Below are 21,494 nucleotides of genomic sequence, written 5' to 3'. Positions count from 1 at the left end.
GGCCAGGGGAGGAGCAGCGGCGATCGCCGCTGCTCTGCCCCGATCGTCGGGGATCTAGTGTGGAGATCCGCCCGCCTGTGTAAACACAAGCGGGCGGATCTCCTCAGTGACAGGGAGTGACAGATCGGACTGTTCAGCATAGCTGGACATCCGATCTGTCCCTGTCTCACAAAGTCACCTCCCCCCCCACACGTCAGTAAGCACCAGGCATACATTAACCCCTCCCTCTCCAATAAAGTTAACCCCTTCCCTGCCAGTGTCATTTTTACAGTAACAGTGCATATTTATAGCACTGATTACTGCAGTAATGTCACTGGTAACCCCAAAAGTGTCAAAAATGTCAGTCAAGGGTTCGATCTGTCCGCCGCAATGTCGCAGTCCCGCAAAAAAAAAATCGCAGATCGCCGCCATTACGCGTTAAAAAAAAAAAACACCAATGACAAAAATCTTTCCCTTTGTTAGTAAACGCAATAACTTTTGCGCAAACCAATCAAAATACGCTTATTGCGATTTTTTTTTACCAAACATAGGTAGCAGAAAACAAATTGGCCAATAATTTTAAAAAAAATTGGTTTTTACATCTTTTTTGGGGGGAATTTAATTTAAAAAAATGTGAAAAATATTGTTATTTTCTCAAAATAAACGCTCTTTTTTTGTTTATAGCGCAAAAAGTAAAAATCGCACAGGTGATCAAATACCACCAAAAGAAAGCTCTGTTTGTGGGAAAAAAAGGACGTCAATTTCGTTTGGATACGGCGTCGCACGACCGCGCAATTGTCAGTTAAAGTCGCACAGCGCCGAATCGCAAAAAGTGGCCCAGACGTAAGACAGCAAAATGCTCTAGTGGTAAAATGGTTAAATACTGCTTCAAATAAAATGACAAAATTTATGCCACCTGGGGGTCATTTTCTAGTATTACACTTGAAAAAAATGGACACCAAAATCCAATCTTTAAATTCTCCAAAACAATAGGTAAATTTATCAAAAGCGCAGGATATAGATAAGAAGGGGGAAAAAAAAACCCTGCACGGTATATGCACAAAAGAAAAAAAAAAAAAAAAAAAAAACACTCAATAATCCTGACCACATCATATTTGATAAAAGAAGTAGAAACTTAATAATTCAGGGATTTTCCAGTCTGACAAATAATCCTTTGCCGTGTTATTGTAGATTTCCTCCTAGACAACTTACCCAATTTGAGTCAAGTTACACATTAAACCTTTCAAACTACCGCTTTCCTTTAAATATGCAGCAGTCAGGCCTGGCTTAATGGTTTACTAAGATTCCAAGACGTCTCTGAACACCGCTCATTCCTGATAGCACAGTGAAGAAGGAGTGAAGGGATGATTTTCCAAAAGAAAGTTTTAATGAACGGAGCAAAACGTGGGAAAGGCATTACTAAAAGATGATTTAGCTCTACTCTACATATCAATGGCTCAAAATATATATTTTTTTTTCCCCCGAGTTTAGCTTTAACCACTTAAGCCCCGGAAGATTTTACCCCCTTCCTGACCAGGCCCTATTTTGCGATTCGGCACTGCGTGACTTTAACGCACAATTGCGCGGTCATGCGACGCTGTACCTAAACAAATTTGACGTCCTGTACATGTTTAGGAGATATTTACAGTACCTATAGGTAAGCCTTATCATAGGCTTACCTATAGGTACAAGTGTCAGAGGAGGGTTTACTTCCTCTTTAAATGCATTCTATGCATTAAGATGAAAAACCTTCTGTGCTGCAGCTTCCTCAGCGCCCCCCCTTTCTTTTTTTGCCTGAACCCAATCCAGCGATGTGCACGAGTTGCCCCTTCTGTGTCAAGAGACGCAGACCAGGCAGCTCCGGAGCGAGTCCACACAGGTACCCCCGTAGAAAGTGGCTTCCTGTGGGGGCACCCACTAAAGAGGAGGGGCATGGAACAGCAGCGAGGGACCCCAGAAGAAGAGGATTGGGGCTGCTCTGTGCAAAGGCATTACACAGAGCATAGGCATGTTTGTGATTTTTCTTTATTTTTTTGAAAACTAAGGTTTAATAACACTTTAACATATGCATAGTATTCAAAGCATAGCGTTTTATTACATTTTATTTAGGGAGTAAATATGCTGAGCAATATCACATCTTCATATACACAGAGCTCTCCTAATACACAGACATCAGGACACAGAGCTCTCCTCTCCTCCTAATACACAGACATCAGTACGCAGAGCTCTCCTCTCCTCCTAATACACAGACATCAGGACACAGAGCTCTCCTCTCCTCCTAATACACAGACATCAGGACACAGAGCTCTCCTCTCCTCCTAATACACAGACATCAGTACACAGAGCTCTCCTCTCCTCCTAATACACAGACATCAGGACACAGAGCTCTCCTCTCCTCCTAATACACAGACATCAGGACACAGAGCTCTCCTCTCCTCCTAATACACTGACATCAGTACGCAGAGCTCTCCTCTCCTCCTAATACACAGACATCAGGACACAGAGCTCTCCTCCTCTCCTAATACACAGACATCAGGACACAGAGCTCTCCTCTCCTCCTAATACACAGACATCAGGACACACAGCTCTCCTCTCCTCCTAATACACAGACATCAGGACACAGAGCTCTCCTCTCCTCCTAATACACAGACATCAGGACACAGAGCTCTCCTCTCCTCCTAATACACAGACATCAGGACACAGAGCTCTCTTCTTCTCCTAATACACAGACATCAGTACACAGAGCTCTCCTCTCCTCCTAATACACAGACATCAGTACACAGAGTTCTCCTCTCCTCCTAATACACAGACATCAGTACACAGAGCTCTCCTCTCCTCCTAATACACAGACATCAGGACACAGAGCTCTCCTCTCCTCCTAATACACAGACATCAGGACACAGAGCTCTCTTCTTCTCCTAATACACAGACATCAGGACACAGAGCTCTCCTCTCCTCCTAATACACAGACATCAGGACACAGAGCTCTCCTCTACTCCTAATACACAGACATCAGGACACAGAGATCTCCTCTCCTAATACACAGACATCAGGACACAGAGATCTCCTCTCCTAATACACAGACATCAGGACACAGAGCTCTCCTCTCCTCCTAATACACAGACATCAGGACACAGAGCTCTCCTCTCCTAATACACAGACATCAGGACACAGAGATCTCCTCTCCTAATACACAGACATCAGGACACAGAGCTCTCCTCTCCTTCTAATACACAGACATCAGGACACAGAGCTCTCCTCTCCTCCTAATACACAGACATCAGTACACAGAGTTCTCCTCTCCTCCTAATACACAGACATCAGGACACAGAGCTCTCCTCTCCTCCTAATACACAGACATCAGTACACAGAGTTCTCCTCTCCTTCTAATACACAGACATCAGGACACAGAGATCTCCTCTCCTAATACACAGACATCAGTACACAGAGCTCTCCTCTCCTCCTAATACACAGACATCAGTACACAGAGCTCTCCTCTCCTCCTAATACACAGACATCAGGACACAGAGCTCTCCTCTCCTCCTAATACACAGACATCCGGACACAGAGCTCTCCTCTCCTCCTAATACACAGACATCAGGACACAGAGCTCTCCTCTACTCCTAATACACAGACATCAGGACACAGAGCTCTCCTCTCCTAATACACAGACATCAGGACACAGAGCTCTCCTCTCCTCCTAATACACAGACATCAGGACACAGAGCTCTCCTCTCCTCCTAATACACAGACATCAGGACACAGAGCTCTCCTCTCCTAATACACAGACATCAGGACACAGAGCTCTCCTCTCCTCCTAATACACAGACATCAGGACACAGAGCTCTCCTCTCCTAATACACAGACATCAGGACACAGAGCTCTCCTCTCCTTCTAATACACAGACATCAGGACACAGAGATCTCCTCTCCTAATACACAGACATCAGTACACAGAGCTCTCCTCTCCTCCTAATACACAGACATCAGTACACAGAGCTCTCCTCTCCTCCTAATACACAGACATCAGTACACAGAGCTCTCCTCTCCTCCTAATACACAGACATCCGGACACAGAGCTCTCCTCTCCTCCTAATACACAGACATCAGGACACAGAGCTCTCCTCTACTCCTAATACACAGACATCAGGACACAGAGCTCTCCTCTCCTAATACACAGACATCAGGACACAGAGCTCTCCTCTCCTCCTAATACACAGACATCAGGACACAGAGCTCTCCTCTCCTCCTAATACACAGACATCAGGACACAGAGCTCTCCTCTCCTCCTAATACACAGACATCAGTACACAGAGCTCTCCTCTCCTCCTAATACACAGATATCAGTACACAGAGCTCTCTGTATTAGAACTTACCTCTCTTCCACCAACACAGCCTCCCTGTTGGACTCCTTTCCCCTGCACAGCACTCTGGGATTTGTAGTTTTCTCCCGACTACAAACTTCCAAGTTGTAAACTTTTTGCCTACTACATATCCCAGAATTCTTCAGCTTCTGCCCGCCTTCTTTTTGATAGTTGGAGGAAGTAGCCAATGGTATCTCATAAACTTCCTAGCGCCCAAGAATCTGACCAATAGCAGTTGAGAAAACTTTGCCCTGACAGGTGTGTAGTTAATAAACTATTTTTCCACGCAGCCATATGCCGGAATGTCATGTGATAATAATATACAATTCTATTTTATTTGTCATTCCGTCGCCGTAGTTTATTTCTCATAGCGGTCACCGCCCTAAACTTTGGTCCTTTCTATGTTCCTGTTAGGACCCCAAAAGGCGGGGCTTCCGCTCGTTTCCCAGGTTACTAAGCGTGCGAGGGACGCGAAAGCACGTTTTGGGCGGGGCTATGACTTGGGCATTTTTCACTGGCGGAATGGTTTTGTGCTTCCCCCATGTGGGCGCGGCTTTGATCAAAGCTCAGCCCCCTTTGGGTGTTAATGTAGCACGTAGGCGTGCCCTTTGCCTGCACCTGTTCTCTATGGCGTTGTTGGGCGGGGTTTGGGTCCTATGGGCAGTACTGAGAGGCGACCACTGTAGGTAGCGGTAGCAGGTGACAGCAGGTAGGTGGCTGTGTGAGTCTATGGATAACGCTGGGCAGTGTCATTAACGGGGGCTGGGCGGTTAGTGGGGGCACTAACTTGCAGCGAGCTGCCGTAAAATAGGACTGAACGTGGTTTCCATGGTAACAGGAACGCTTATAGTAATAGTCACATGCTAGCTCTCATGGTTACCCTGGGTCTCTCATTCTCTAGCAGTCATGCTGGGACCTGCAGTGCCACAGCACACTCATAGGTCCTAGAATTGTCATTCATGTGGGTATGGGGAGCTGCAGGCTGGGGGGCCTATTGGAAGCTGGCACTGCCCCCCTGTGACATCACCGGCCCGGCATGCACCTGTCGATTACATCACAGTGGGACGGTGCCGCCAGGTGATGTCACCAGATAGCTCCTCCCCATAGCTATTTAGGAAATGTCACACAGCAGGGCAGGCAGACCGCTGAAAAGTTCATGGCGAGCAGAGTTTTTTTTTTCCCGATTCTTGGGTTTGAGGTGGGGACAATGGATCTACATTGGGGGGATTTTTATTTATTTTTTAATAAAGGAATTGTCAAAAACTCCTGTACTGTCTTTATACACTTTTTTGGTGAATGGGTAGGTACTGTACATGGGTAGGTATGTACCCTATACTTAATAAACAAGCAAAAAATTGGGGGAGCAAACCCTGAACATGTATATCTAAAGCCAGTGCAGCTATGGACCAAGCGACATGTATATTAAAAAAGAATAGCGCACACATGCAAAAGAAATGACTATCAAATATGGAGACAATCCATAAATAAAAATGGGGATTTGGTCCCACCATATGGCCATATCGTGCTCAAGCCCACCACTGCGTCAAAGTACCCCATTATCAGTGGGTCCTACACTATCCATAGAAAAGGGGTGAATCCAGCCTCTCTAACCCTTGGAGACAATACTCCTTGCTGGGATAGATGTGCTAATGCAGTGGTCCTCAACCCTGGTCCTCAGGGCCCACTAACAGGCCAGGTTTGCAAGATAATTGAAATACATCCCAGGTGATATAATTTGATGCTCAGTGATTGCATTACTCTAGTCTGCATCTCCCCACGGTAATACTTAAAATCCCTGTTAGTGGGCCCTGAGGACCGGAGTTGAGGACCACTGTGCTAATGCACTACAAAGGACTCCTCCTATATCCACTTGATAGAGGACACCAATAGAGTACAGGTGTGTGTGTGGGGGGTGGGATGCTCAACCCCAGAAGTCTGGTAAGACTGAATACATAATAAACAAGCAAAAAATTGGGGGAGCAAACCCTGAACATGTATATCTAAAGCCGGTGCAGCTATGGACCAAGCGACATGTATATTAAAAAAGAATAGCGCACACATGCAAAAGAAATGACTATCAAATATGGAGACAATCCATAAATAAAAATAGGGATTTAGTCCCACCATATGGCCATATCGTGCTCAAGCCCACCACCGTGTCAAAGTACCCCATTATCAGTGGGTCTTACACTATCCATAAAAAAGGGGTGAATCCACAAAGTGCCAATCAAATGGCAAATAACTCTAGATGTAAGAGCAATAGGGAAAATGCTGAACTAAATAAAATGGACTCCATTAGGTTTAGTACTACTTATAACACAAGAGCCTCTGAGATACCACATGTACTTCAGCGGAACTGGAAAATCCTAAAACAGAACCCTGTCCTAGGAAAAATTTTGCCTCCATGGCCTGAGATTGTCTTCAGGAAACCTAGGGATCTCAGGAGCCAAATAGCACCCAGTAAAGTTCGCAAACCCCAAGTCAGTCAGAAGGCAACCATGGGTGACCCTTGGTCCACAGTATTCGACCAAAAGGTCTAACTATAAATGTGGTGTGAGGAATTGTGGGTCCTGTTTGTTCATGTGGTACAGAAAGAAGGAGGTACTGGGGAGTGATAGTCGCACCTTTAGGATCAAACAATTTATCAATTGCAGTACCAATTATGTTGTTTATGGTCTCATCTGTCCTTGTGGCCTTCTCTATGTAGGACGCATGATACACCTATTGAGGGTAGGGTTCGGGGAACATAAATGCAGTATTTTGAACAAGAATGAAAATTAATGAGTGAAGTAGAGAAACAAATGTTTAGTCCCCCAGCATTTTAGGCAACACCACAATAGGGATCCATCTGGTTTGAGGGTCTTTGGCATTGAGGCCATAGGCAGAGATCAGGATAGTGGCAGGAGGTTCCATAAATTGTGTAAGAGGGAGACCTACTGGATCTTTACTCTGGGATCTCTTACCCCCGGGGGACTCAATGAGGACCTTGAGATACATGGAGTAATTTAAGGACTATGTCAATACTAGGGGTCTGGTGAGTCCACCCCTTTTATCCAGCTACGATTTCCATTCTCTATGTATTACATACATCAGATATTGATTGTTTTACATGCGACTATGGACGGGTGAGAATTTCCTCAACCCCTCGATTCTTTTTCACATATTGATACCAGCAAGTTTCTATAAACCGAAATGCCTAGCTCTAGCTTTTAGGGGTGGTTGAGTTTCTTGGGTTTTGTTTCTGGTTTCTCTCCCAATTTGCCATTATGTGTTCAGTTGAGTGATATAGAGGTAACCTATCCATTCTTTTGTGTAGAAATTGTAGCATCATATACCTGTCACTTGTAGATAACTAAATGAATCAATTAGTGGTTATTAGATTAGTGTCCTCCCATATCAGGGAAGAACATTTTCTGCTATACGATTATTACTATTATTAATATTGATGTTAATTACTGTATATTTTAGGGGTTATATATTTTTACTTTGGATAATTTTAATTCTGAACCAGTCAATTTTGCAGTGCGTTTTTTACATTTTTATTCATGGTTGGGAATTTTGACAATTTGTTTCCTCTTTGATTTCTGTGCAGTTGTAATATTGTAATTATTATTCATTATTATTCACTGTTTATTTTTTATGTCCCTCACCTGGATTGGCACCATGTTGCATAATACTAATTGTACCAATTTGCATTATATGGTCATTAAAAGCTCCTCTTGATTAGACTGACTTTGTGCATTTGCTCTTTCTGCTGGTGGGAGGTCCCTATCAGTGGGCGCACATTGGGCTGGTGGGATGGGGGCATGTGGTGCCCCTCGCCACTGGGTATAACATCATTAGGTATGTTAGGCACTTGTAGTCAGGGCTACACTAAGGGCGGAAGGGATGTTAACGCTGCCGGCCCAGAAATGACGTGGGCGGAAGTGACGTCATTGGCCTAGAAAGGAGGAAATGGCCCGGAAATGACGCAGGCGGAAGTGACATTAGTGGCCTAGAACGTAGGAGGTGGCCACACTTCCTTGTTGTGGTGGCATGCGATCCAGCCACTCTGGATCCCTGCCACTATGAGAAACCCCACGGGTCACCCCTGTATGCGATCAATCTGGATGCCTAGAGCATCCTTGGCTATACTGCACCTCCACCATGCCTAGCCTTAGATACTATCAGGAGGCATATTACACAAACCCTTTATCCTTCCCCCCCACCCCCCCCTTTCTTATAGAGAGAATATATCACTTGTGGGCATTCTTCTTTACATGCACCTCCTCTCATGTTATTTAAGGGTAGGATCACTCATGATACTAATGTGATATTGTGTGTTTTCTAATTTTTTTTTTTATGAATTTTAAATTATGTTTTACTTAATATGCCTTGAGGTTGCATAGCAATGCTGTGTGGGTTGACACCGTAGGATGACACACCCATTTAGGAGGGGCTAATCCTGGATTACACCTCCTTTGCATTTTGTCTGGTTCTATAAATTGAAAGGCTGTGATACAGTTTAGTTGGCTCTGAGGAAGAGGCAGGACCTCGAAACGCATCAGCCAGTCATATTGCATACATCTTACCTGCTATACGATAGTTTTGATGCTATAACATGGGAATTGATGTGCCTTTGTCAAACCTATGTTTGTGAGTATGAATTTGAATGTTTACTTAATAAAGCCGTTTTTATTGAGGATAATGCGCTAGGCTTGTGCACCCTCTGTCTATTTCTTGATTCCAGTGTATCCAGACATCCCAACGTCTTGAGAGGGCAGCAAGGTGGCAGTTATCCTGGGTGGACAAGATTAAGACTAGAGTAATACCTTGGTGAGGCCCACCTCTAAGCACAGGAGAGCGGTGTTTTGTATTCGTTGGGATTTGTGGAGCCTTGGTCTAAAGATTGTTTTGCTGCAATTCATAAAATTTTGGGTTATAGATACAGTTAAAGGTTAAAAAACAAAAACAAAACACTGCAGTACAGTAAACCCCCCTCCATTGCGGGGGATACGTTCCGGACCCAGCCGCGAAAAGTGAAAATCTGCGAAATAGAAAAACCCTATTAAAATGCATTGTAGGCATGTTTTTTTTACTGTCACTGTACGTGTAAAAGCATTTTAAGGTCTTTAAACACACTTTTAAAACAATAGAAACTCATTTAAACACATAAAAGATACTGAGAGACATAGCAAGAGCTATGGAAAACACAAAAATATTTCATTTTTAATGATTTATATAGTAAAATAACATTACAAAAAAAAACGCAATATACCGGGACCGCAAAAACTGAACAGCGATGGAGCGGGGAATTAACTGTATATGGTATTGCAAGAGGAGATACAATGTAGCAAATATAGAAAACTAGATACATTTGGAAAATGAATGTAACCAACTTAACTATTAAATGTAACCAACAGTTACACTTCCCTTTAGCGTTCTCTAAATTTGTTATATTGTATGTCTTGTTACAGAGATGTATTCATTTCTTACGCGCCTTAGCACCATCTAGTGGCCATATTGCAATATTTTACTACTGTCCATAATAAGAAAACATTTGTTTAACTACTTGCTGATCAGGCCTTTTTCTGACATTCTTTGTTTAGAAGTAAAAATCTAATTGTTGCAATATTTTATGTCACACAGTATTTGCTCAGCGGTCTTAGGGCTCTTTCACACGGGCGATCCGATCAGATCCGCCTGTCAGTTTTTTAGGCGGATCTGATCGGATCCTCCATGCAGCTCTATGGGGCAGCGGGTGTCAGCGGAGACACCTCCGCTGACACCCGCTGCCATGCGCATCCGATCCTGTCCGTGAAATCTGGACGGATGGAAACCCTATTTTTCCATCCGTTCAGTAATCGGATCGGATCTGATGAGAGCGGACAGGCGGTCCGCTCTCATCCGATCCCCCATAGAGGGCAGCGGGGGCTGAGACACCTCCCTCTCCGCTCTGCAAGCAGAGACGGAGCTGTCATCCGTCGGCTCAGCGGGGATCGCGGATTGATCCCTGCTGAGCAGCACGGATCCGCCTACGGAGGCGGACCGTGTGAAAGAGCCCTTACAAATGCAATTTGTTTGAAAATAATACACTTTTTTTTTTTCTTTAATAAAAAAAAAAAAGAAAACGGTAAAGTTAGCCCAAATTTTTGTATAATGTGAAAAATGATGTTACGCTGAGTAAATAGATACTTAACATGTCACGCTTTAAAATTTCCCACGCTTGTGGAATGGCGACAAACTACAGTACCTAAAAACCTCCATAGGCGACGCTCTAACATTTTTTTACAGGTTATCTGTTTAAAGTTACAGAGGAGGTCTAGTGCTAGAATTGTTGCTCTTGCTCTAAGGCAGAGATACCTCACATGTGTGTTTCAAACACTGTTCACATATGTGGGTGCAACTTACATATGTGTTCGCTTCTGCGAGCGAGCTTGGAGGGACGGGGCGCTTTACATTTTTTTTTCTTCTTATTTATTTTACTTTTTATTTTTTACACTGTCCCACTGTAGTAATGTCACTGGTACCCCCAAAAGTGTAAAAAATGTCAGTTAGGGGTCTGATCTGTCTGCCACAATGTCGCAGTCCCGAAAAAAATCGCAGATCGCAGCCATTACTAGTAAAAAGAAAAACCAATAAAAATGTCATAAATCTTTACCCGTAGTTAGTAAACGCAATAACTTTTGCGCAAACCAATCAAAATACGCTTATTGCGATTTTTTTTTTTTTTTTTTTTTTACCAAAAATATGTAGCAGAAAACAATCTGGCTTAAAGAGGTTGTAAACTCAGTTACATTTTTTTATTTTTTTTTAACAAGCTGAAAGAGAAACACATAATGAGCTAGTATGCATCGCATACTAGCTCATTATGAAATACTTACCTTTGAGCCCCTGCCGTGCCGCCCGCTTACCTCTATGACGGGTGACATGTTGTGTCGCCCGTCTTCCGGGATCGCGGCATCCGGCCATCTGATTGGCCGGAGCCGCAGTGACGTCACTCCCGCGCACGCCGACGGTCACGGCACGGGGCTTTGAAGGAACAGCACCATCGGCCGTTCCTTCAGAGTGCATGCGCCAGTGACGTCACTGGCTGAATGTAAGGTAAATATCTCCTAAACGGTACATGTTTAGGAGATATTTACAGTACCTATAGGTAAGCCTTATCATAGGCTTACCTATAGGTAAAAGTGTCAGAGGAGGGTTTACTTCCTCTTTAAAATGTTACATTTTGATTTTTACATTTTTTTTTGAGAATTTTATATAGCAGAATGTGAAAAATGGTGTTATTTTTTCAAAATTGTCGCACTTTTTTTGTTTATAGCGCAAAAATAAAAATCGCACAGTTGATCAAATACCACCAAAAGAAAGCTCTATTTGTGAGAAAAAAAGGACGTCAATTTTGTTTGGGTACAGCGTCGCACGACCGAGCAATTGTCCGTTAAAGTCACGCAGTGCCTAATTGCAAAATAGGGCCTGGTCATTGAGCAGCCAAATCCTCCGGTCTTAAAGTGGTTAAGGGATGCTTTTAGGTCCTTCGTACAGGTCAAAGAGAACCATAGTATCCAGTTAGTAGTCTTCTTTCTCTGTTGTCACCAGACTAACCTAAAATCTCATAGCTTTCTATGCGATACAGGACTTCTTATTATTGTACTCCTAGTTTTATAAATCCGTGTAGCTTTTCCAATCTGTAGCTTTTAAGACCCTCTCCAAGGATGGGCCAACAATTCATTCTTTTTGGTTTTGGTTGGTTCCTCCTTGTTTTCTATCAGAGATTTATGAAAGGTTTCAGCTTCATGTATGTTTGTGCTTTTTCCTCAGGTTTTTAGACAGATTCAGCATCTTCAGGAAATGGCTGCTGAGCAGAAATCTTCTACAACCCGGAAAGAATGGACTGGAAGTTATAACATTGAGTCAGTCCTCTCCTCAGTCAGTGCACCTTCTCTGGACTCTGATGAGGACTCCATGGTGGGTATATAAAGTGATAAATCATTCTAAAGCTGAGTTCTATCCAAAAGTGGAACTTCCGCTTATATGCTTCCTCCCCCCTTCTGGTGCCACATTTGGCACCTTTCAGGAAGGAGGGGGGAATAGGTACCTGTTTTTGACAGGTACCCTTCCCCACTTCCGGGAGACAGCGCCACGGCTCCGTCACTCGGAAATTCTGTCCTCCTCCTCCTCCTTCCCCCACCGTCGACCCAATTAGAATGCGCAGAGTGCTTCGGGCATGCGCAGTAGGGAATCGGCTGTGGAGGCGAAAGGCTTCATTGCCGATTTCCCAATCGGCTGAGGTGCTGACATTGCAGGCTCCCTGGACAGGTAAGTGTCTATTTATTAAAGGTCAGCAGCTACCGTATTTGTAGCTACTGACTTTTAATTTTTTTAACAGCTCGATCACCGCTTTAAAGAGTTGATCAGGTACAAAACAATTTATCGATAATACCGGTACATACAAAGTACATAGTCAACAAAAACATGTACTGGAGCCTTAATAAACAATTTATTGAATACATGTTTTTTTTATCTAATATGGCTCATACGCAAGGAGGTCATAAAAGTAGGCAGCTAAGACGCAGTTTTATCACCCACCTATAGCAGGGCATGTAGCTGCTCAGGGCTGTACACTTGACGTGGCTGCAATGATTTGCTTTACAGCAAAAAATGTATACCTCCGCAAAGACATGACCTATTTAATTGTATGGGGCCACACTGGAACCACCTACATGGTTGCGAAATGGTGGTTCAGCCTTTTTAGGGTCAAAACAGGCAGTGAGAAAGTGACAGATTGCTTTGTCACCACCTTTCAACCATATTCCCCCCATGCTATAGCCAAAAGACGGGAGGGGGGTACATGGATGTCCTCCTGTGATTGCGCTGCCCTCGCCCCCCCCCCCCCCTGCAGCCTGCAGTCCTTCAGACTCAGCTGGTCACAGATTGGGGGGAAAGGGCCAATCACAGCTGATCCCGGATGTAAACACAAGCTGGTTTTAGTCTTTTCCTTCCTCACACTGACAGCGTGAGAAGAGGAGAAGACAGTTGATAACCGACACGGCCATCTTACCGAATGGGCACGCTTGGCAGTTACCCATGGGCTCCACTTACCCGGGGGGCCCCACCTGCCCAGTGACCCAGCCCCAGCCAAGCATTATTCCAGATTCCCGTGTGCATCCCGCCACCAAACTTAGCAGGTGGCATGTGCCTGTTGGCCCTGCGGTGCTGTCAGGCCACTTGGGCTGAGGAGGGGGAGCCCACAACTGCAGGAATGCCTGTCCACCTTCAAGGGAACAGGCACACACAGGACAGTCGAGTCTGACTCCCGTCCGTGTGTGTGTTCACCAGACCCAGCCGCCAAACTTGGAAGCTGTCATTAGCCTGGCACTGCTGTACCAATAAATATCGCCTTATCGATAATTTGCAATTTTATTCTCGTGGGTGATTGTGTAGGCTGGGCCCCAGTACACTGAATTGCCCGGGGGCCTATAATGCTCTTAAGATGGCACTGATAAGCAGCTTGTGTTAAAGTGACATTTACACTGATAATCAGGGCACTGATTATCAGTGCAGTCCCAACAGTGCCCACCAGTGCTGCCAATCAGTGCTCATTAGTGCTTCCAATTAGTGCCTCCTCATCAGTGTCACCCATCAGTGCCCATCAGTGCCGCCTTATCAGCGCACATCAGTGAAGAAAAAAAATGACCTGTTTGCAAAATTTTATAGCAAACTATAAACATTTTTTTTGTTTTTTTTTCAAATGTTTCTTTTTGCGTTCATTTACCAAAAAAATTAAAAAAGCCATTGGTTATTAAATACCACCAAAAGAAAGCTCTACTTGTGTAAAAAAAAAGGTGATAAAAATGTCATATGGGTACAGTGTTGCATGACCGCGCAATAAATTGTCGGTCAAAGTATGACAGCGCTGAAATCTAAAAATTGGCCTGGGGTGAAAATGCCCAGTAGCCAAGTGGTGAAGCGCCCTCTGGGGTGGCAAGGGCTGCCGCACATGAGAATGGGCCCAAATTCTTCCTCTATTGATCACAGCTTAGAGCAGCCTTTCTCAAACTTTTTAACATGGAGGAACCCTTGAAATAATTTTTTGGGCATCAGGGAACCCATGCTAGTAATTACCATATCTACAGCTCATGGAACATTTGCACCAAGGTTAAAAGGAAGAATGCTGCCTCCAATTGTGGTCATTAGGAACAGTGGCCGGAGGAGGTCAATCTAGCACTTATTTGCATGCCCCCTCCCCCTTAAATTCCATCTGCAAACCAAAATTCAACCCAAAGAAAAAAGCAAAATCTCCCCCTCCTCCCGGGACAAATTCCCACTCCCAGCACAAATCTTTGCCCCCCCCCCCCCCAATTCCCCCTTCCCAGCTCAAAAAAATTCTCCCCTCCTAGTACAAATCCCCCCCCCCCCCAAATCACCCCTTCTAGCACAAATCCTCTCACATCTAAAAAAAAAAAAAAATCCTTCTAGTACAAATCCCCTACTATATCAAGGAGTGCTGCCTTGATTGGAAGGAGGAGCTGAAGGGGGGGGGGATCACAGCCCATCTTTCCTCCTTGCTTTCTCAGTATCTCTGATGCTGTCACTACTTCTGTAGCAAGCTACTGCCAAACTCGCAAAGTGGCGTCCCTTCTCTCTCTAGATTCAGTGTGCCAGGGGCATCCTCCCCTCCTGCCCCCCCTCCCCCACTTTGTCCCAGCCCCCGATTGGGAAGAATCCCTTCATACAGATAGCTCCCTGAGTTCACCGTGCCAGGGGCAGCCACCCCTCCTGCCTTCAATGCAGATAACTAAAAAGATAATTGGTGAAAACATATCAGAGAGGCAGAAGTTGCTTGTTGCTCAAAGGACCCCTAGAAACATCTGGAGAAACTCTAGGGTTCCCCACCCCTCATTGATATAGACTAACAGACAAAACACTAAACATCAAGAACTTCTTGCATAAATCGAAGATTATCTCTATACGTGCAGCTAAAAAATGACCTCATTAACCATGTCATTGCTGATATAATTTGATTTTTAGCAATTTTTTTATTATTTTTGGCGGTGTCCAACAAAATGTGAGCTCTTCTTTACAAAAGTAAAAACATACATCTAAGTTAAAGGAGAAGTAAAACTTGTTTGGCTGTACTTCTCCTATGGCTCATAGGAGTGCAGTTCATTCTGCACTCCTGTGACCCGTTTTCAGCAGACAGTGGGCTGAACCCCTCTGTCCGCTGACGTCACAGACAGTGCTGTATTTTGGCCTATGCCAACAAGGCCCAGGCCTAGGGCAGCACTTTGCAGGGGGGGGGGGCAGCAAAAAAGCCACCCCCCACCACCTGAGACTCTATTGGCCACTGGTTGCTAGAACCACCTCTCTCACCCCCCTCTCTCTCTCACTCACCCCCCTTTCTCACTCTCTCACCCCTCCTCTCTCTCTCCGTCCCTCTCACCTCCCTCTCTTTCTCACCCCCTCTCACTCTATCATCCCCCTCTCTCTCTCGCTCTCATCTCCATCTCTCATCCCCCTCTCTCACCCCCCTCACTCTCTCTCTCATCCCCCCTCTCTCGCTCTCTCTCTCTCACCCCCCCCTCTCTCTCGCTCCTCCCTCCTTCTCTCGCTCATCCCCCCTCTCTCACTCATCCCCCCTGTCTCTCTCTCATCCCCCCTGTCTCTCTCTCATCCCCCTGTCTCTCTCTCATCCCCCCTGTCTCTCTCTCATCCCCCCTGTCTCTCTCTCACCCCCCCTGTCTCTCTCTCACCCCCCCTGTCTCTCTCTCACCCCCCCCCCGTCTCTCTCTCATCCCCCCCCTGTCTCTCTCTCATCCCCCCTGTCTCTCTCATCCCCCCCACTCTCTCACCCCCCCTCTCTCTCTCTCATCCCCCCTCTCTCTCTTTCTCTCTCTCTCTCCGATTCCCCCCCCCTCTCTGTCTCATCCCCCCTCTCTCACTCCCTCTCTCTTTCCCTCCCTCACCCAACCCCTCTCTCTCTCTCCCTCCCTCACCTAACCCCTCTCTATCTCTCTTTCATCCCCCCTCTCTCTCTCTCCCTCACACACCCTCTCTCTCCCACCCCCTCTCACCCCCCCCCCTCTCGTGAGATCTCAGGGGTTCATGCTGGGACTTGTAGTCCTTTAATCTTGGAGGAAGACACATCCGTTAAAAAAGGAGTGGGGAAAATTTACATGGGGAGGGCGCCCAATTTTAGTCTTGCCTAGGGCAGCACAAAACCAAAATACACCACTGGTCACAGAGCCGTTCCAGGCTTGGCAAGATCGCAACAATGAAGTCAGGATTGGCCCACATGCCTGGGCCGGCACCCAGCTCAGCCTCTCAGCGAGCCACTGAGAGCCTGAGCCGGCCGCTCCCACCCCCTCCACAGCTCAGCGCTCCAGTGAGCAAGGAGTGGGCAAAGCAGACCAGTCACTGACAGTCAGCAGCTCTCTGCTCAGGGAGCCCTGAGAACTAAGCGATCAGCAGTGTTTGATTGCTTGGTTCTCTGTTAGATCCGGCAGGGGACAGATGCAGCATCAGACTGATGCTGCATCCACCTAGGTATGTATGATTTAAAAAACAAAAAAAACCCTCCATACTTCTCTTTTAACATAGAAAGGGATACCTTGCAGCCCCCAGGAAGCCTTAAATCATCCTCACATGAATGCAGCCTAAGGGTCCTTTCAGACGGGCGTTCCGTATGTCCGTTTTTCATCCCATCCGTTTGCGGATGAAAAACTGACAAAATGTATGTCTATGGGTTTGCAGACGTTAGCGGATGACCATCCGCTGACATCCGTTTTGCGTCCATTCCGTTCAGTTACGTTTTTTGAAACGGAAGAGAACCCTATTTTTCTTCCGTTTAAAAAATGTAAAGGACGCAAAAACGGATGTCAGCGGATGTCATCCACTAACGTCCACAATCCAATAGACATACATTATTTCCATTTTTCATCTGCAAACAGATGGATGAAAAACAGACCTACGGAACGGACCCTACAAAAGTGTCATCCGTGTCCGTTTAAAAAAAAAAAAAAAGTGCCTGAGTGGAAAAAAAACGGATTGTGCTGTGTGAAAGGACCCTTACATCTCTTATCATGATAAAAACCTACAGTGTTACAGTATTCTATAAGAATGTTGCTTTTTTTTCTTGTTAAAAGAATGTTGCTTTTAAGCACACACAAAATTTCGGTGGAAATGGGAGCAGGAGCAGGTACCTGTCAAAATCAGGTGTATTCAATAAAACATTATTCAAATGCATATTTAAAGACAATTAGCAAAAATACACGTATATGTCTTTATTTTTAGCTCTGTGTGATCTGCATAGCAACACTCAGACTGTGAGAGAGACATAAAGGCTCTTTTGGTTTGCTGCTTAAACATACTTACAGTAGAGCAAAGCACAGTGACAGTTTCACCAGTGTCCTGCTGCTCCTTTAGTGTCCAATCAGTAAGCTGGGGTGGGGCCTGGGGCAGGCTGAGAAATGAAAAGAGCTGTGCAGAAAAAGTTGACCAAACAGTTACTGCAGGAAATTAGACACAGGCACTGTTTAAAGAGTTCTGCCCCCCATGAGAAAAAATTAAAAGTCAGCAGCCACAAATACTGTAGCTGCTGGCTTTTAAATATTAGAACTTACCTGTCCAGGGTTCCCGCAATGTCAGCACCCGAAGCCGATTTTTGTATTGGCTCTCGGGTGCTGCCGCCACCATTCAGGGTAAGGGTTCCCTACTGTGCATGTGCAAAGCGCGCTGCGCTTTGTAATTGGCCCAGTGGCGGAGGAAAAAGGAGGGGGCCAAAGTGGGGAAGGGTACCTGTCAAAAACAGGTACCCGTTCTCCCCTCTCCACTGAAAGGTTCCCTACTGTGCATTCTAATTGGGTCGGCGGCGGGGGAAGGAGGAGGAGGACGGGATTTCCGAAGGATGGCGCAGCGGTGCTGTCTCCCAGAAGTGGGAAAGGGTACCGATTGAAAACAGGTGCCCGTTCCCCCCCTCCCCCCTGAAAGGTGCCAAATGTGGCACTGGAGGGGTGGAGGAAGCATATAAGCGGAAGTTCTACTTTTGGGTGAAACTCCGCTTTAAGCCTCGTACACACTACTAGTTTTTTTTTTTTTTTGTTCAACACAGCAGTTCCGAACCAAAAAAGAGGAGTCACTGTACTAACCATGTAATGTTAGTACAGCAATCTCCCCTGCTGTGCTATTGTGTTCTGACAGGGGGATGGCCCCCCACCAGAACACTCTGGTGAGCGCTCTCAGGCATCGGTCAGGAGCCGATCGGCAGACCCTTTTCGGTCATGCCCCATCGTCAGTCTGACCGGCTGAAGTACACACGGGCCTGATGGTGTCCTGACATTGCCCATGTGTACTAGGCTTAAGGTATTATGTCAGCCATGGATGACAGCTGTCAGAATACAATACCTGGCAGCAGGAAATTTGTCATTTCACACTGTTTAGCGTGGATGGAGGAATCCATGGATGTCTATCATTCAGCCTGCTTGACTGAAGAGGAGAAATGTTTATGTGTATGGCAGCTGTAGACCTGGGTGTTCTGTCTGGCAGGTGCTTGGATCTTTTCCAAAGCTGAAAAGGATTACAAACCTTTGAAAGGTTCAACTATTTAGCCATTTGCCTGGAGTTTGGCTATATTCTTAGTAAAGGCTAAGGCCCCTTTCACACCAGCAGACGAATCAGGTCCGCCGGTCCGTTTTTCAGGCGGACCTGATCGGGCCACCCATTGTCCTCTATGGGGCGGCGGATGTCCGCTGACACGTACCAGGCATCCAATCTGACAAAATCTACTGAAAACAGACGTATGGCGACACGTTCGCCATCCGTCCAGTGGGTCGGATCGGTTGACAATCGGATGAAAATAGACATGCGTTTCGTTTCCATCCCACTGCGGCATAGAGGAGAGCGGGTTCTGTCCTTGTCCACTCTGCATAGCGTAGCAGACAGGACCTGTCATCCGCCTGCCCAGCCGGCATCAGCAGAGAGATCCCCTGCTGAGTAGGCGGATTCCGCTCGGACGGATACCCCCATGTGAAGGAGGTAAACTGTTTGTTCTTGCATTAAGGGTGAGGTAAACTGTTACATTGGTTGTAATACACAATTTTTTCTATTGAAAATCTCAAATCAAAAATGTAGGCACTGCACCATCGAATGTTCATACAATTCCAAGTCTAATATACCATGTCATGTCTGGATAAAACCAAACCCATTCTCCTAAATCCAACCCTTTTAGGTGTTTGAGTTGGCCATGTTTTACAAAACTTGTAAAATTTGGGAAGTATGATTACACTACAGATTCCAGCATGCCTTGCAGCCATTCATGACTAATTGTGATCACCATATATATGTTTGTGCTTATGTTGGAACTAGAGATGCACCGAAATCTTGGCAAAAAATGGTTTTGTTTGCCATTTTGACGATAAAAAAAAAGGTGCCGATAATGGTAATGAAAACGCCCATGATTTTGCCATGATTTTACTGTGTGGTATATTTTTTTATAGGTCATGCGACTCAAAAACTGCTTTAAAAAACGTAACACAGGTGCATTATTGATGCATTCTTTCTGCATTTTCAATGCATTTCAACAGGTAGGTGCGTTTTTGGTGCGGTTTTTTTATCTGACCAAAAATGCAGCAAGCAGGATATTTAAGGCCCCTTTCACACTGCTCTGGTGCTTTTTTTGGGCCGCCTGCACATGTGAAAAATGGACACGTGACTCAAAAACGCAAATCCAGGTTGCATTTTTAAGGCAAATTTACCGCAGTTTCCATTTATTTCCATGGGAAGCTGCATTTTTGGTGTAGAACTTTTCAAAACGCACCGCACCCAGCACAGTTGTGTGAAAAGTCCCAGAGGATGTAAAGCAAAACCATTTTCCTGCATTTTTCTTGCAAGGTAAAATCGCAGGAAAAGCATATCAGTGTGAAAGGGCCCTTACACCACAACAGAAGTGCAATGAACCAGTGTGAAGGCATACATAGAATTTAAAGGGATGCATTTTTCCTGAGCTTTTCTTACTGCTAAAGATAATGGCCGACAGTAAATTCATAGTCATTTAAATTCTTGATATGAATTTAAAAGTTTATTATAATACAATTTTATATATATATATATATATATATATATATATATATATATATATAATATTTATATATAATATAACAACTGTCGTTTTCGGCCAAGTGTATCTTGCATTTTCGGTTATGGCACCAAAATTTTCATTCGATGCACCTCTTGTTGGAACCAAAATAGTATTATGTAATGGGGCATTTTATGAGATGCAGCAAAACACTACATACTATTTTTAGTTTAAGCCTGGGTTCACACTATTGTGATGCGGGAACCAGCGTGATTCTAGTGCGGGTTCCTGCATCGCATCTCCCTTGCAGGCAGTTCACACTGCCCTCTGCGAACTGCTGCGGGTGACAATACAAAGTTAATGACACCCCCAGATTGGTTCGCAAATCGCAGTGCAAACTGTAAATTCGGTCAGGAATCAGATCGCATGGGTGTGAACAGCTATGTCTTCCGATTCCAGTGCGGGGGGGGGGGGGGGAAGGTTCCTGCTCCTTTTTTTTGTGAATCCCATGCGAGTTCAGCCATATAACTGTAAGGCTGAATTTGCATTTGCACAGACATCGCATGTGTTCGGCACAGCAATTTAGCAATGAATCTCATGTGATGTCTGATGTTGCATATGTGTGAACCAAAGCTGAAGTTTGGGTATGGCAATTTGTACATAGTTTCATTGGTCCAGCTTGTATGTATATATGTGGTATAGCTGTTGGATCCTTCCAGAAGCTGGAAATCGTTGTAGTAGGTGCCGCTACTCTAGTTATTACCCCTAGCTTCCAGGTCCCATGCCACTGGACACAGAAGGTTGCTTGCCCAGCATGGGTGCCTTTCAGAGAGCACTTTCCATTTTCTCAATGATTGCAAAGTATTTTCTGATTGGACGAGGTGGAGAGGCAGGGCAATGACATCACGATCTCCACTTCGTCCAATCAGAGAACGCTTTGCATTATTTGAGAATAAAGAAAGTACTCTCTTAATGGCACTCCTGCCAATCAGGTGACCTCCTGTGATCAGTAAGCAAGAGGGCAGCCATTAAGCATGGGACCCAGAGGCTAGCAGCCATAACTGTACTAGTAGTGGTGCCTACTGCAGTGATTACCAGTTT

The 21,494-nt window shown here is 45.2% G+C and overlaps 1 protein-coding gene across 1 annotated transcript in view; it reads left to right on the top strand.

The window, feature by feature from the left end:
- Positions 1 to 4,954: 4,954 nt before the first annotated feature.
- Positions 4,955 to 21,494, top strand: part of LOC309558919 (dynein axonemal assembly factor 8-like) — a 211,969-nt gene continuing 195,429 nt past the window's right edge. Inside the window, exons 1-2 of the mRNA XM_082262014.1 lie at positions 4,955 to 5,051; positions 12,143 to 12,289. Of these exons, the coding sequence (XP_082118140.1) occupies positions 12,173 to 12,289 (117 nt within the window). The 5' untranslated portion in view covers positions 4,955 to 5,051; positions 12,143 to 12,172. The remainder of the gene's footprint in view (positions 5,052 to 12,142; positions 12,290 to 21,494) is intronic.

The sequence above is a fragment of the Pelophylax lessonae genome, assembly GCF_965119305.1.
Source record: "Pelophylax lessonae genome assembly, chromosome: 6".
NCBI lineage: Eukaryota > Metazoa > Chordata > Amphibia > Anura > Ranidae > Pelophylax > Pelophylax lessonae.
This window is presented reverse-complemented; position numbering and strand designations above follow the sequence as displayed.